Genomic DNA, 17443 nt, shown 5'->3' on the forward strand with positions numbered 1-17443 from the left:
CACAGGAACCTTCTGTCTCATTTGTCTCTCTGAGTATAGAGTTTGCCCTTCTCCTGACACCACTCTAACTTTTCATTTCTCTACATGTCCTTGTCCCTCAAGCCTGATAAATATTCACCAGGGCCCCAGTAGTTCCCGGCCTAGTCTGTACCTTGCACATGTACACACAGAAGAAGGTTGCCAGGCTGGGTACAGTGGTACATGCGTGTTATCCTAGCAACTCAGGAGGCTGAGATGGGAGGATCGTAAGTTTGAGGACAACCTCAACAACTTCGTGAAACCCTGTTTCAAAATAAAAAATAAAAAGGGATGAGAACGTAGCTTGGTGGTAAAGTACCCCTGGGTTCAATCCCTAGTACACCTACCACCACACATACACACACAAAAGGTTCGTGGATTTGTTTTGAAAATATTCCCTTCAGATTTCAGAAGTTAGTTTGTTCCGTTCATTCTTTTCCCTGGCTAACCTCCTAGATATACATGCAAGAAGGAAGAGAAATAATTCACAGATTGGTCCAACCAAATGCCAAGCATTGTAGGGGGTGTTTTCACATCTATTACATTATTTCTTTTTAATTTGCTGTATAATCCCATAAGGTAGGTAGTATTATCCTCTTTTTCAAGATCAGGAGACAAGTTCAGAGAGGGTAGATAAATTATCTAAGGCAAAGGACACAGATTTCAAACCCAGCTCTTACCTCCAGTTCTGCATAGTTTTTTTTTTTTTTTCTAATAAAGAGTTAAGGAAAGAAAAAAAAAAAAACAGGTAAACTAAGGAGTTAAGGGAAGAAGAAAACAGCAAGAATGAAACTTCTGAGAATCCCATGTCTGTGCCTTAACCTGAAAAATGAAAGGCCCCTGGTTTGGTGTCACAGACTCAGAACTATAAGGAACTATTTGATTCTTCCTTTTATAAACAAAAAACTAAGTTCCAATAAACTTAGAAGCTCCTTTAAAAATCATCTAATTATTTTTCCTGAGACACTCCCTTTAGTAATATTTGGTAAACTAGTGAGGATGAAAACCCTTTGGGATATAGGGGAGAGAGTATCGTTAATCATTTCTCTTAGCCTCTTTGGTAGTCACTTGATTAAAATGTGATCTTTTTCTTTTGGCTATTTACCAGAGCTGCTGCCCTACCCTTCTGTTTCCTGTTTTGTCCTGAAACAAGTGGGATTTATGCACCTGACCTGCTAGTTCTCAGGGGGCTAACAGTTAACACACTTGTTGTTTTATGCTCTGCTGAATTGACTGGGTTTTGTTCCTGGTTCTCATTGTCTGCTGAAACATGAGAAGCTTTAAAAAATTTACGCAAATGAAAGGACAGGATCTGAACGTGTTGGTTCAGGCTAGGCATTAGGGTCTTCGGACCGCTCAGTGCCTGAGAATTTCTTACCACTTTGATGTCTGAAAAGGACTAGTTTGTAGAAACCCAGTTTAGACCAAGATAAAGGTGAGTGTTAAGTACTGGCTCTGAGCTGGGGCACCAAGTTGACCCTTCTACCAAATTGCTGTGGGGTCTTCAACAAGTCTTAACTTGTCTGAGGTTACAAAGGATAATATAAACACAACTGGCTATGGATCTGAGTTGCTGCAAGATCAGCTTTCACTAGCTTTGTGATGGTGAAGCAACTTTCTTCTCCAAACCCATTTTTCTTTAAACAAAACAAAATACTGAAAGACTGTATTAGATTAGATTTATTTATTTATTTTTTAAATTTTTGTAGTGCTGGGATCAAATCCAGGGTTGGGGATGCTAAGCTGCACTAAATGCCCAACTCAAGATTAGATTATTTTAGAGGCTCTGCATCTTTTTTTTTTTTTAATTTTTTTTAGTTATACATGGACACAATATCTTTATTTTGTTTATTTATTTTTATGTGGTGCTGAGGAAAGCACTATACCACTGAGTTACAGCCCCAGCTCCTTTCCTCCTTCTTAAAAGCAATGCAGGGTCTCTCACGTGTGAGGAGAGCACTCTACCACTGAGCCACAACCTCAGCCCCGAGGCTCTGCATCTTCTTTACCATCCTGTCCTACTAGTGCCTACCCTAGTGAGTTCACAAAGCCGGCAGTTGTTGTTTGTGTTGCACACTTACCACTTTTTGTGTGTGTGTGTGTGTGTGTGGTGCTGGAGATTGAACCCAGGGTGAGGCAAGCACTCTACCAACTGAGCTATATCCCCAGCCCCCACTACTACTACTACTATTACTACTACTACTACTACTACTACTACTACTACTACTACTGTTATTATTGTACTGGAGATTGAACCAAGGGGCATTCTGCAATGAGCTAAATCCCTGGCCCTTTTCATTTTTTTGTTTTGAGACAAGGTCTCACTAAGTTCTTCAGGGTCCTGCTTAATTGCTGAGGCTGGCCTCAAACTTGGGATCCTCCTGCTTCAACCTCCTAGTCTCTGATATTACAGTATATGCCACTTTTGGACACAATACCTTTATTTTATTTACTTATTTATTTATATGTGGTGCTGAGGATCAAACTCACTGCCTCACACGTGCCAGGAAAGCACTATACCATTGAGTTACAGCCCCAGCTCCTTTCCCCCTTCTTAAAAGCAACACATTATAATAATAATTGAAGGAACAACTTGCTGTTTATTAAACACCTAATAAAGACCCCTTATTGTTGGAGACTGCTGTGATATTTCATTGGGCTCCCTTTCTGGACTCTAACAATCAGTAACTGTTGATAAGTCTGCAAATATAAGAGGTAAATACTATAGAGGGAGAGGGTGAACAACTTGGTAGAATGGGGTACTTTTCTAGAGGAAGAACTTCCTGCATAGACTGAATTCTGGATTGGTCTTTCATTGGACTTCACAGAAAATCCCTAAGACTTCACACCATTATATTTCTCTTGCATTTCCTGGAATAGAGGTTGTAAGAGAATCAGGATTATTGACTTCCATGATTGTAAGGGAGCTCAAGAAACCAAAAGTATTGTTTTTAAATATTTTTTTAGTTGTCAATGGCCCTTTATTTTCTTTATTTATATGTGGTGCTGAGAATCAAACCCAGTGCCTCACACATGCTAGGCAAGTACTTTGCTGCTGAGCCCCAGCCCCAGCCCTTTTTGTTTGTTTTTTAAGACACTTCTCTTGAAAAAGGTCTGAGCTAAGAAGGCTGAGGGTTCTGGGTGAATATTCCTTACCCTGGTACTTTGTAATAGATAAGCAATGTGAATGCATAACAGAGAAACAAGCTTTGAACTTGCCACCCCTCTTTACTCAGCCACCCTAGTTGCTGGGATTACAGGCATGTACCACTGTACCTGGCTAGATTATCTGGGAAATTACTTCTTTTGTTGTTGTTGTTCTTTGAGACAGGGGTTCCCTATATGGCCCACATTGGACTCAAATGATCTTCCTGCCTCAGCCTTCTGCCTGCTGGGACTGTAGGTGCATGCTACTGTATCTGACTAGAAATTACTTTCATAGCTTGCAGTTGTATATAACCTTTCAGTTGGATTTGCCTTTAAGGAGTGTCTGTTCTGTACCAGCTCTACCCTAGGCCCTGGAGATAAGAAGATGTTGAAGCAGCAAGTCTTGCCCCTTAGAACTGGGAGTGAGGGAGTCAGGGAGAAAAGCTGAGCAAGGGTGATTGAAAGAGACAGAAAAATACAGGGTGAACTATATCTTATTTCACTATATAATCATCACAGATTTTATGGTTTGTTTTTTTTTTTTTTTGCAAAAAAAGTGGAATGCAACCATTATTCAAAGCTTTTTCTTTAAAAAAAAAAAAAATGTAGCTGGGCACAGTAGCACACACCTATAATCCCAGTGACTTAGAGGTTGAGGCAGGAGGGTAGCAACTTCAAGATCAGCCTCAGCAACTTGGACCCTCAGCAACCTAGTAACACCCTGTTGCAAAATAAAAGGACTGGGAATGTAGCTTGGTGGTAAAGCACCTCTGGGTTCAATCCCCAGCAACCCCCACCCCCCAAAAAAAAATTGTGCCAGTATTACTTAAAAATTAGTTGTTACTAAACTGTCTTTGGTATAAGATTAGGATGCATGGAATACTTATGAATATGCATTAAAATTGAATAATCCAAACTGATTATCACTTCTTCATGGCAGTTTAGCAAACACTTTTCTGGTCTGAAAAAACAAAAGGATAACACATTAGTTGTTACTTATTTATGCATTGTTGAAATATTACACTTGAGAAAATTTACTATAGTGTTGTGAAGTATACTTATAAAATTTAATCTGTGGCATCCAGAGATTCTACACTGCTATCATTGGTTTCATTATCTGACAGCGCCATCCTCAGCACCACTCCTTTAAGATGTGTTTACTATTAGTATATTGCACTGCTCTAAACCACGAGTCGGCTTATAGTGACCATGTGTGCACTAAGAATTCTAGGTTCACTGTAGTGCTTGAGAAGAAAAATGTGCCTCCATATGCTACTGGTGAATACATTGCTGCTCTGTTTGGCTTTCTTTTTTTTTTTAATATATATATCAGGAATTGATCCCAGGGGCGCTTAACCACTGAGCCACATTTCCAGCCCTTTTTATTTTTTGAGAAAAGGCCTGGTTAGGTTGTTTAGGGCTTGCTTACTTGCTGAGGCTGGTTTTGAACTTGTGGTCTTTCTGCCTTAGCCTCCTGAGTCACTGGGATTACAGGTGTGCACCCCCGCACCAAGCCTTTTTCTTTTAAGTAGCATGATGAACAGAATTATACTATGCAACAATTATGTGATAAAAGGTTATAAACGAATTCTGAAATGAAAAAAATATAACAATGAGGCTGGGGTTGTGACTCAGTGGAGAGCGCTTGTCTTGCATGCGTGGGGCACTGGGTTCGATCCTCAGCACCACATAAATAAATAAAATAATAAAGGTATTGTGCTCATCTACAACTAAAAAAAAAAAGTCTTAAAAAAAAAGTAATGCAGTGAAATACAGTAACTAAAGAACAAACAAGCCAGGTACTGTGCACAGACCTGTAATCCCAGTGACTTAGGAACCTGGCGCAGGAAGATCACAAGTTCAAGACCAGCCTCAGCAATTTAATGAGACCCTGTCTCAAAATAGGGCCTGGGGATGTAACTCAGTGGTAGAGTATCCCTGGGTTCAATTCCCAGCACCACAAATACACACACACACACACACACACACAAATGATATAAAACAGGTGTAGACAAAATGGAACAAATACTGCCTGTCTTTGGGGGACAGTCAAGGAAGAAACCTAATTAAGGGCAAGAGATGGAGGAAAGTATGCTAAACATAATGAATAACTTGAGGTGTGAATGTCAGGGTGCAAGAACATTAATGTGTATGGCAGTAATACAAAACAGATGAAATATAACTAGAGCATTTCTTTGTAAGGGATGATGAGAAGTCAAGGTTTGGGGGGGCTTACCTTGTGAGAGCTATTCACTCCTTTAAGGACTGTAGTAGGCCAGGGGCCAGACGTGGTTCCCTTAGTCCTTTCAAGGTAACTATAGCCATCTTTATTGGAAGTGTGAGGAGCTTTTTGTTCCTGCCTCAGAGTCTTTGCATCTACCCCTCCAGTGTTGTCCTTCCCTTCCCCTTTTTTGCCCAGTTAATTTATATTCATCTTTTAGAACTCAGTTTGGAAATTAGTTCTTCAAGGAATATTTTGCCTCAGCCCTGTTTTCGTAGTTATGAACTTGATAACTCCTTCATTCCACTTGCCCCAATTATATTATTGTTTAATATTTGCTCTGTGTCTAATCTCTCTCTTGTTTGGTGCTCTTCCCCCAACACAGTGTTAGATGCATAGTTGGCCTACAGTAAATATTTGTTGAAAGAATGACTGAAGCATGTCCATTGAATTTAGCAATAAGCGGTTACTGTTGACCTTGGTGAGACAGCTTCAGAGAAATGGTGGGGGTGGAAACCAGATTGCAATAGATTGTGTAGTAAGTGGGAAATGAGGAAATGAGGGCATTGATATGTAGACAACTTTTTATAGGTGTGGCTATGAAGCAGATAAGTCAAGGTGGTAGCTAGAGAAGAAAATGGGGTCCAGAATTGTTTTTGATGGGAAAGACTTGAGCTTATTTGACTGATAAAAAGGAGCCAGTGAAAAATGGGGGTGGTGGTGGAGATAACTGAAAGTTTGCATTTTCTAAGAGGTGAGATAGAATGGAATTCAGTAGTGCCAAGCTAAATAGTCCAGCCTTTGTTCTGTAGACATTGGGGAGTAGGACCTGGAATTGAGATAACTTGGAGTCTTGAGTGAGCCAACTAATATTGTACAGTAGACAAGGAAAAGCAGCCAAAGATCTGCAGTAGGACCAGGGCAAGGAACAGGGACGGACTAGAGAGGCATAAGGTGGAACCAGGTGGCTGTGAGGGGGGGTATCTAGATTTTGTGTCCCTCGTGCTTAATACAGAACAGGTAATAAAATAAAGGGTAGATTGAATGATTTTGAGGTTTCTCAGGACTAGAGAAAACAGGGAAGTCTCTAGAGGGTGTGGCAACAACAAGCTGTCTTTAATATCCTCATAATGAAAGTCCTGATCCTCTTTAAATTTTGGAAGCAGTCAGAAGTTATTCAGAGCCAAAATGTTGAGTTGTTGAGTAAGTGGGTGGTCAGCTTAGACACTATTACTTTTGGGTTGAAATTTTAAAAAGGAGAAACAAGGTGTGGCTCCAAGATAATGAGATTACTGGGGGTGGGGTAAGACATGCTCATAAACTGACTGGAAAAGTCTTTCCATGTAAGGTTCTAAAATGTTTCAAGAAGGTACTTCAGAACTTAGAAGATTCATTTGGATGCAGTGTTTATTAAAAACCCTTATAGCCGGGTGTGGTAGCATACCGTAGTAATCCCAGGGACTTGGGGGGGCTAAGGCAGAAGGGTGTAGCTCAGTGGTAAGGCACCCCTAGGTTCAATCCCAGTACAAAAAAAGAAAGAAAAAGAAACAGCCCTCTCACTGGGGCTAGGGGTCTAGCTTAATGGTAGAGCACTTGCCTAATGTAAAGAATGGTGGAAAAGCTCTGTAAACTCAACAAGCCAAAACAATCGATTACCTGTCCGAGATTTTATTAGCAGGACTGTAGTGGCCAGTCGCAGAAGAGAAGGGGGGAGAGGGAGAGAGAGAGAAGAAAGAGGGGGAGAGAGAGAAGAGAGGGAAGAGAGAGAGGAAGGGCGGGAGAGTAAGAGAGAGAGGGAGAGTAAAAGAGAGTAAGAGTAAGAGAGCGAACATGAACAGGGTGTTGATATTTATGGGCTTAACACAGGATGAGGAGGAGCAAGGCGAGTCAGCTATTACTTCTTCATTGGCCGAGAGTTCGTGCCACTTCAGGGATTGGAGGTGCGCCATTCAAAGTTCACGCCACTCACAGGGATTAGAGGTGACGGTTCGCTTGCCATTCAGTGCGTCGTGGACCTGAGCTCCCGGAAGAGAAGCACTCTGGGCGCCATCTTTACCAACACCTAGTGCCTGTGAATCCATGGCTTCAAGCCCCAGAACTGTGTGCATGCCCTTGTGTAAACACACACACACACACACATCTCTCACTAATTAGTCATCTTGCTCAGTGTCTAATCTGACCTGAGTCTGATTCAAGTGAGTCTTTCAGATTTTCTACCCTGGATTTTTGAGAATGATGGTGTACTCCCTAACTACTGCCATTCTGCCACTCAGAAAGTTTTGTCCTCTCTTAAGAGTCAGAGTTTTAGATCTTGGAAGAACTACTGGTGGGCATATATATGTCCCATCACTAAGGAACTAAAGGAGAGGAGTGGATTTTAAAATTTGCCAACTTGTTTAACTGCTCTGGGTTACAAAGAGGACAACTGTCTGTACACTGACTGCCCCCAAATGGTGCTGAGCAGTCTTGGAGTGCCTAGAGCTATGCTTTGTCTATTCATTGTCCCTGTGCCTGTGAAACAGGGTTCAGTGACCGTCATTGTGCCTGTGGCCGTCTGGAGTCACCGTAAGAGAACAAAGCTGCATACACAGAGTGCACAGTGCACAAGAGAGTCTTGTAGCAACCTTGTCCCTCTTTCTAGGGCCAAGTCAGGTACCACAGCTTGATCTCAGCTGCCCACTTTATTTTAAAAAGTTGGTATCTGAGCTACATCAAGAATATTGTGTTTTGTTTGGGGTACCTCCCTTTCATAAGGACATGGATTACCTGTGCTTTTTGTCCATGCTGATCTTAGCCCACACAGCCCTGGGGTACCCTTTCTCAACCTTTGGTAAATCTTCTCCATCTTTCAAGTCTCAGCTCATGTTTTCACTTTCTCTACAGAGACTTTCCTAGCCCCTTCTTCCAATGAACAGGAGTTAGTATGGCGAAATGGAAAGAGCAGATGCTTTCAGATAAGCCAGAACTACGAGTCTGAATGCTTGATCTGCTATTTGGCCCATCATGCCCCTCCCCCCCACCCTTTGAACATCGGTTCTCCCATCCATTAAATAAGGATGATACTATTTGTGACACAGGAAGGATTATTTTGAGGATTAAATGAGATTGGGTCTATGAAAGCACTTAGGACAGTTCTTAGCAAATGAGAAACGTTTATTACATGTTTATTCTTTTTATACCCAAACTTTTCTTTCAATGAACTTAAATAGTAATTCTACTTCTGAAATAATGTCCAAGTGAAAAGTTACATTGTGGAAGAGTTTGTCTTTTTCCAAAGGATTTTCTGCTTGAGGAGCAGAGGCAATGTTATCCAACAGTCTCTAACATAGAGCTTTTTATCAGAAGGATCAGTGTTGTTGGTTGAATGAATAAACTCTTCGACTAATTGATAGAAAATTGGAGCAGTAGTAAAAGGCAATAACATATTTAACCCAGAATGGTTTCTGGGTATGAGCCAGGAATAGTCATAAGACAGGCTGACACTGAAAGCAGGGAGACCCTCACATTTCTTATACTCAGAACTGTAAGTGAAGGCTTAAATTCTGGTTTTGTTTTTGTACAGAGAGAGAGAGAGAGAGAGTGTGTGTTTTACTGGGATTGAACACAGAGCACTCTAACCCTGAGCTATATCCTCAACCTTTTTTTTTTTTTTTTTTGGTGCTGGGGCTTGAATTCAGGGGCACTTGACCACTGAGCCACATCCCCAGCCCTATTTTGTATTTTATTTAGAGACAGGGTCTCACTGAGTTGCTTAGCACCTCACTTTTGCTGAGGCTGGCTTTGAACTTGCCATCCTCCTGTCTCAGTCTTCCAAGCCACTGGGATTATAGGATGTGATACTGCGACCAGCTTCTCCTCAACCCTTTTTATTTTTTATTTTGAGACAAGGTCTTGCTAAATTTCTGAGGCTGACCTCAAACTTGTGATCCTTATGCATCACTACACCTGGCAATCAGAGCTGCTTTTTTTTTTTTTTTTTTTTTTTTTGATGTTGGGGATCAAACACAAGACTAGGCAAATGCTCTTTCCCTGAGCTACATTTTCCAGTCAGAACCATTTTTATGAAATTATGTTTGAGGCCATGAGTTTCTTGTCCCTGAAGAAATGAGCTGAGAATTGCCAAGTGCTTTCCAGAGAGATTTTTTTAAAAATATATTTATTTAGTTGTAGATGAGCACATAGTATCTTTATTTATTTTTATGTGGTGCTGGGGATTGAACACAGTGCCTTGTACATGTGAGGGAAGGACTTTACCACTGAGCTACAGCCTCAACCCCTACCAGAGAGATCTTATGGAGAGGAAACTGGATGTTGAGCCGAACCTTGGCTTAATCCTTTCAGTATGAGATTCTGTTAACTCACTCTATTCTGCATGGTAGAAATCCTGTCTTTTTGTTTCCTGATACTTCAGGCCTTTGACCTTCTTGGTTTTATGTGTAGGTGAGGATGCCTGGAGGTGTCACGGCTGTGGGGACCATGTTGCTCCAAGTCAGAGGTTGTACAGGACTGTCAATGAAGCCTGGCACAGTTCTTGCTTCCGGTAAGTATGCTGTCCTCCTTTCTTTACCAGCATACAATGGGCTAGGCTCTGTTTATTTACTGGAAAACAGAAAAACAAGCTTCTGACTTGAGAATTTGAATTTTTCCTGACAGTCAGGGGGGGCAAGGAGAGAAGTGTGCCAAAGAAGAACACCCCTGAAGCTAGTTAAAGTGGAAGAACCACAAATGAGCAGTTAGAGGTGGGGTTGGAGGATGAGAGGAGTCCTTCCCAGGATTTCTCCCAGCACCCTCACCTTATGAATAAAGGAACCTGAGACCCAGAAAGAATGACTTTCCCATGTCTGCACTACTGATTCTACAAGTGTCTCAATAGTTGTTTTTATGGCTGGGGATGTGGCTCAAGCAGTAACGTGCTGGGTTCGATCCTCAGCGCTACATAAAAATAAAATAAAGATGTTGTGTCCACCGAAAACTGAAAAATAAATATTTTTTTAAAAAAAGAGTTGTTTTTAGTGCAAATGGTGGTACTGGCTCTTTTACATCACAGGATGCCTCCATAGGTTCCCACTTTTACGTGTGTGTGTGTGTGTGTGTGTGTATACATATATATCAGTTGTAGATGGACACAATACCTTTTTTTTATTTGTTTATTTTTATGTGGTGCTGAGGATCAAACCCGTTGTCTCAAACGTACTCAGCAAGCACTCTACCATTGAGCTACAGCTACAGCCCCGATTCCTAATTTTGTTGTTAACTTCATTATAGCTTTTAGATTATTGCTTGAAGGCAGCCCAGTGTCTTGATAGTTACACACATTTTGAAGTCAGATTTGTATTTGTTCCTGCTTTTATTTTTTGTACTGGGGTTTGAACCAGGGGTGCTTTCTTTACCATTTCTGAGCCATTGTGCTATATTCCCAGCCCTTTTTAATTTTGAGACAGGGTCACACTAAGTTGCTCAAAGCCTCACTAAATTGCTGAGATTGGCCACAAACTTGTGATACTCCTGCCTCAGGCATTCCAAGTCACTGAGATTACAGGTGTGCACCACCACACCCAGCTTGTTCCTGCTTTCTATGGCTCAGTTTCCACAATTAGAAAACAGGGTTAGACAGGCCCAGTGACACGTGCCTGTAATCCCAGCAACTCAGGAGTTTAAGACAGGAGGATTTCTAGTTTGGGGCCAGTCTTAGCAATTTAGCAGGTCCTTAAGCAACTTAATAAGACCCTGTCTCAAAATTAAAATAAAATAAAAATTAAAAAGGAAGGAAGAAAAAAGAAAATAGGGGTGTTAGATTTAGTGAATAAAATGATGTATGCAAAGCACTCAGTACATAGTAGGCACTCCCTGAATGGTTCTTCCTTTTTCCCATCAGATTGGAATCCTCAAGGGTGAGAGCTTGTCTTTGTCTTCCCCAGAACCCTAAAATAGTGCCTGGCCCACAGTCATTCCACATTGTTGGAATGAGGAGCTGTCCTCTCTGGAGGCTGGGTGGGCATGTCTGGCCCTATGGTCTCAAGTAATAGGACTGTGCCCAGTCCTGAGAAAGATAGCCTGTAGACAGGCACCATGTGCTATAGATTCCAGCTCCCTCACACTGCTCTTGTTGCAAAGCATCCCCTGTGTTGATGTCAAATAATTTAGTTGACCTTTAAGCACTTGCCTCCCTGCCAGGAACTACGTGGGGGGTTGGTCTGGAGAGGTCTGGCCTCTGAAAGAACTGGAGAGAATCCAGCATTTTCCTGCCCTTTAGCTCTAACTCAGAGCTCTCATTTTCTTTGTGGTTCTGATTGCCTTAGTTCCTCCTCTCTTCACCCCAGGGATATCAATGTTAACTTCTCTGTGATGTTTAGTATGATAGGAGCAGAGTGTCAGAGCTTTGAGTTACCTTATATATAAAGCCTTTAGCCAGCTCCTTCATTTTATAGCTGAGGCTTATAAGCAGCATCAGAACTCAGTGAGTTCCCATACTAGGTCTTATCTGGGCATCTAACCCACATTGGTCAAATTTATTTCTGCTGTTTTCCTTTTTGTGTGAATGTTTTCTATTCAAAATAAGCAAGACAGGGTAGAATAAACTAATCATTGAAATTTCTGGATTTTTCTGGGGCCAAAGGACTTTAAAACTTAGTGGGACCACCTACTATATTATATAACCCTTTCATATCAAAGATGAAACCAAAAGGATGGGCGCAGTATCACTCAGAAAGGCCATGGATGACAAGATCTGGACTTAGAACTGAGGTCTTGGCTCATTTATAGGTCTAATCAGATGTTATCCTTGTTTGAGAACTCCTTGTGTATGTGTGAGAGAGAAAAAACATACATACAAATGCATGTAGATAAAAAGTAACGCATATTTGGGCTGGGGTTGTAGCTCAGTGGTAAAGTGCTTGCCAGACATGTGTGAGAGGAACTGGGTTTGATCCTCAGCACCACATAAAAAAAATAAAATAAAATAAAGGTATTGTATCCATCTACAACTAAAAATATTTTTTAAAAAAGTAACACATATTAGCACAATGGATAATAGTATAAGAACATAGGCTACAGAATAAAACTGTCTGGTTTTAAATTCTGGCTTTGCAAGTTATTTACTGGCCTTGGATGGGTGACTTCCCTAAGCTTCAGGTACCTCATCTATAAAATGAGGATAAGAATGTTACTCATCCCATGTACTTGTTAGGAAGGATTAAATGTGATGATCTATCTAAAGTGCCTAGCAGATGATCTGTCACATAGAAAGCTCTTGATAATCAGTACTTGCCACTTCATATTATGTTATAAGTGTGTTGTCTACATACATGTGTATTTTTACATTTATTTCCTTCTCTCCCATGTGTTTCTCTGTGTGTGTATGGTAGTGATCAAACCCCTGGCTATGTGTTTGTGTGTGTGGGTGTGTGGTGATTATGCTGGAGATCAAACCCCTGATCTTGCATATGCAAGGCAAACACTTTACCCCATCCCTATTGCCCCTATTTCTCTCTCTCTCTCTCCCAGGGATTGAACCCAGAGGTACTTAATCACTAAGTCACATCCCCAGTCCTTTTTATTTTTTATTTTGAGACAGGGTCTTGCTAGGTTGCTTAGGGCCTTGCTAAGTTGCTGAGGCTGACTTTGAACTTACCATCCTCCTTTGCCGCTGGGATTACAGGTATACACCAATACACCCGGCTTCCTATTTCTCTTATTACACATTCATTGGTTACCTGATGTGTAGCCACAGGAAATAAGGGCAATTTTGAACTACCTTGGCACATTAAACCAAAAATCATGATTGTGGGGGGAAGTAAAGCATATAGATTTAGTCTCCTAGAGTTGCCACTCATCTTGAGGACAGAGCCAGCTATGTCCAAGGAATATATCTCCCAACTCCTGAGCTTTCCCATGGTAAATTCAATGACATGGTGCCCTCCAATATAGTCTGATCGTTTTCTCTGGGGAGAGTGACTATGTTATGGAGTCAGTTTGACTTTTGCCCAAATTGTTTCATTTATAGGTCTAGTCAGATGTTATCCTTGTTTTGAGAATTCCTTGTGTATGTGTGAGAGAGAAAAATTGGGGGAAATATCTTTAGAATTGAGAATAACTATGTGTGTCTAACCCCAGAGGTAATTGAATTATAATAAACATGGACATCAACTTAAGTGATATCTTTTTTAGTACTGGGGATTGAACTCAGGGGCACTTTACTAGTGAGTTATATCCTCAGTTCTTTTTTAAATTTTTAAATTTGAGATAGTCTCACTAAATTGCCGAGGCTCCTGCTGAGTTGCTAAGAACTGTCCTCAAACTTATGATCCGGCTGCCTCAGCCTCCCAAATTGCTGGAATTACTGGAATTACAGGTATGTGCCACTGTGCCTGGCTGTGAGTGATCTTTTAAGATCTCTTCCACCCCATTTGCCTGTGCTTTTGATGAACTTGTGTCTGAGTACAGGCCTGCTGGAAGCGAGAATTTCCCTCTGTGCTACTTAGAGAAATTTATTGTTCTTTCTCTCAACTGTGGTCTGACCCAGATTGCCTACTGTTTCAATAAAGGGAATTACTTTTCTTCTTCCCTTCCCAGACACCTTTGTTTTCCTAGTCACTGGGTGGGGCTGGATTTTGAAAGGAGAAATTGCTGGAGTTGGTCTAAATTCCTCTCCTCACCTCCTTCTTATACTATCCCATCCCCCTATCTGCAGCCATATCTGTAATCCTGCCTCTGACAGCCTTCCTTCAGATCCTCAGGTGTCTCGCACAATAGGAAGCCACTTAAGGCTGGAACCAGGGACTGTACAGTAGAGGCCAGCTGAGGAAACTTCTGAAAATAGCCCAGTTGGCAATTGTGCTGGAGTAGTTGGGCACCTCGCCAGGATCCTTCCGATCTCCTGAACACATAGCTGACCAGCCCTCCTTCCTCTCCCCCACTTTCCCAACAGGTCTGTTTAAACTCTGAGTGACTCTGACTTCCTTTCCTTGAACAATGCCATTGATTCTCAGTCATACTCTCTGAAGCTCTCTGGGCCTGGCTCCCTCTCTCAGGGAAGGCCCGGAAAGCAACCAGAGTGTACATCATAGCCCAGGTTAAAATGTGGAGTTTTGAATAGCTTTTAGCAAGTTGGCAAGCTAAAGAAACTTGACAAGTTTTCTGATCATTGTCTTTTCCCCTTCATCAGGGGTGTTCGGCCAAGGAGCAGGGATACTACTGGGTCTCTATTGTTTAACCTGGTTCCTACAGTATTATCCAAGGAAAATCCAATTCTTAAGGCTCCTGGGAACTGTCAAGGCCTCATTTCTCAGGATCATGAGCACAGACTATGTGTGCTTTCTCTTGTAAGAAATGATTAGTATTGTCTATGCTCTGGAAAAGGGCTAATGTTGATAGAAGAATTTGATCACTTTATCAGGCAACAAACTATTTCTGCTAAATTTGTAACTACAGGAAGGCCAGTGTGTAATTGGCTGGAAGACAAGGTACTTTTCATGTTGCTTATGCTACATTCATTTTCCCACCTTCACCTCCATCTAAACAGATTTAATGGAATTATAATAATAGAAATCATTTATTGAGTCTTTTGTGTCGGACATTGTCCTTTACATTTCACAGTTATGGTTTCATTTAATTCTTTTTTAAAAATATTTTTTGATTGTAGATCGACATAATATCTTTATTTATTTTTATGTGGTGCTGAGGATTGAACACAGTGCCTCATATGTGTAAGGCACACGCTCTACCACTGAGCTACAGCCCCAGCCCTTATTTATTCTTAAGACAACCCAATAAAAACAGTGGACTTCAGTCTGACTTCCATTCTTTCTCCCCTGAAACAAATGGAGAAGCTGGGTTTGGTGACACATACCTGTAATCCCTATGACTCTGGAGGCTAAGATCCAAGGATCCTAAATTTAAAGCCAGCTTCAGCAATTTAGCAAGGCCCTAAGCAACTTAGTGAGACCCTATCTCAAATAAAAAAAATAAAAAGGGCTGGATGGAGATGTGGCTTAGTGGTTAAGTGCCCCTGGGTTCAATCCCTTGTATTTTTTTAAATTAATTTTTTAAAATTTATATATGACAGCAGAATGCATTACAATTCTTATTACACATATAGAGCACAATTTGTCATATCTCTGGTTGTATACAAAGTATATTCACCCAATTGTCTTCATACATGTACTTTGGATAATAATGTTCATCACATTCCACCATCATCTCTAACCCCGTGCCCCCTCCCTTCCCCTCCCACCCCACTGCCCTATCTAGAGTTCATCTATTCCTCCCATGTTCCCTCTTCCTACCCCACTATGAATCAACCTCCTTATATCAGAGAAAACATTCAGCATTTGGTTTTTAGGATTGGCTAACTTCACTTAGCATTATCTTCCCCACCGCCATCCATTTACCTGAAACTGTCAAGACTTTATTCTCTTTTATTGCTGAGTAATATTCCATTGTGTATAAATGCCACATTTTTTTTTTATCCTGGACACATAGCTGAAATCTACATCTACTGAAGGGCATCTAGGTTGGTTCCACAGTTTAGCTATTGTGAATTTTGCTGCTAAAAACATTGATGTGGCTGTGTCCCTGTAGTATTCTGTTTTTAGGTCCTTTGGGTACAGACTGGGGAGAGGGATAGCTGGGTCAAATGGTGGTTCCATTCCCAATTTTCCAAGAAATCACCATACTGCTTTCCATATTGACTGCATCAATATGCAGTCCCACCAGCAGTGTATTAAGAGTACCTTTTCCCCACATCCTCACCAAACTTATTGTTGTTTGTATTCATAATAGCTGCCATTCTGACTGGAATGAGATGAAATCTTAGAGTAGTTTTGATTTGCATTAATTCCTGGTATCTTAAAAAAAGAGAGAGAGAGAGAGAGAAGTAAGGCTGGGCACAGTGGTACATGCCTATAATTCTAGTGACTTGGGAAGCTGAGACAGGAGGATCATGTATTTGAGGCCAACCATGGCAACTTAGTGAGATCTTATCTCAAAATAAAAAATATGTACTAAAGTTTTCTATTTAATTAATGTAAATTAGTTGTTTCATATTGATTTTATTTTTTAAATTTTTTAGTTGTAGTTGGACATAATACCTTTATTTTTATTTGTTTTTATTTTTTTTAATGTGGTGCTGAGGATCAAACCCAGCGCCTCACACATGCTAGGCGAGCACTTTACCACTGAGCCACAACCTCAGCCCCTGATTCTATTTTTTGACTTGCATATCTTTTAAAAACAGAAATTAGATGGTGTTATACATAAAAAAGATAAAAATTAAAAAATGGTTGTGTAAATCAGTGGTAGAGGACTCCTGGGTTTAATCCCCAGTACCACCCCAAAATAAAAATAAATAAATAAATAAATAGAGGGGAGAGAGAGAGAGAATGAATGAGAGTTGCTTGCTTAAAGTTATAGAGCTAGTAAATAGTTTATTTGGAATTTGAACCTAGGCATTCTGACTCCTTGCTTTCAAGTCCTGGCATTCCTTTTTTTTTTTTTTGGCGGGGTGGGGCTACTGAGGATTGAACCCAGGGGTACTTTACCACTGAGTCTCCCTTTTTAATTTTGAGACAGGGTCTTGCTAAGTTGCGTAGGACCTCACTAAATTGCTGAATCTGGTCTTTTGCCATCCTCCTGCCTCAGCCTCCCGAAATCACTGGGATTACAAGCATGCACCACCACATCTGGTGAGTTTTGGCATTCCTGAATATGGGCATGCATTTAACTTCACTGAGGTTATTTCCTCAGCCTGCCTGCCATCCACTAATAGTGTTAGATAATATTGAAAGGCATTTGTTCAAAGTTTCATGAATTCTAAAGTATCAACCAAAGTGCTGTTAACCCTCTCTGATTAATATTGTGTTCCTGATGTGGGAACCCTGCCCTCTGCTGTTGTACTGTTGTCATTACATTTATTGGTCCGAGCCTTTGATTCTGGCAGTGGCCTTCTCCAGAAAGTGTTGCTTGTTTGTTCAGTTTATTTCTAAGGAAACAGTAAGTCAGCAGGTCATTAAGGCTGGCTGTTGCCATGGTGGAATGGAACCAACAGAGAAAGGAAGGCTA

General features: G+C 40.9%; 1 protein-coding gene across 3 annotated transcripts in view; it reads left to right on the forward strand.

Annotated features, from left to right (window-relative positions):
- The window catches only part of Limk2 (LIM domain kinase 2), a 67828-nt gene that overhangs the window by 5184 nt on the left and 45201 nt on the right, over window positions 1-17443 (forward strand). For all 3 annotated transcript variants that reach the window (XR_003585190.2, XM_027953384.2, XM_071615433.1), the window contains exon 2: window positions 9827-9926. Coding sequence is in view for 2 of the 3 variants with exons in the window: in XM_027953384.2 (XP_027809185.1) it covers window positions 9827-9926 (100 nt within the window). In the remaining variant the exon portion in view is untranslated. The remainder of the gene's footprint in view (window positions 1-9826; window positions 9927-17443) is intronic.

This window comes from Marmota flaviventris, chromosome 1 (genome assembly GCF_047511675.1).
Source record: "Marmota flaviventris isolate mMarFla1 chromosome 1, mMarFla1.hap1, whole genome shotgun sequence".
In the NCBI taxonomy this organism is placed as follows: domain Eukaryota; kingdom Metazoa; phylum Chordata; class Mammalia; order Rodentia; family Sciuridae; genus Marmota; species Marmota flaviventris.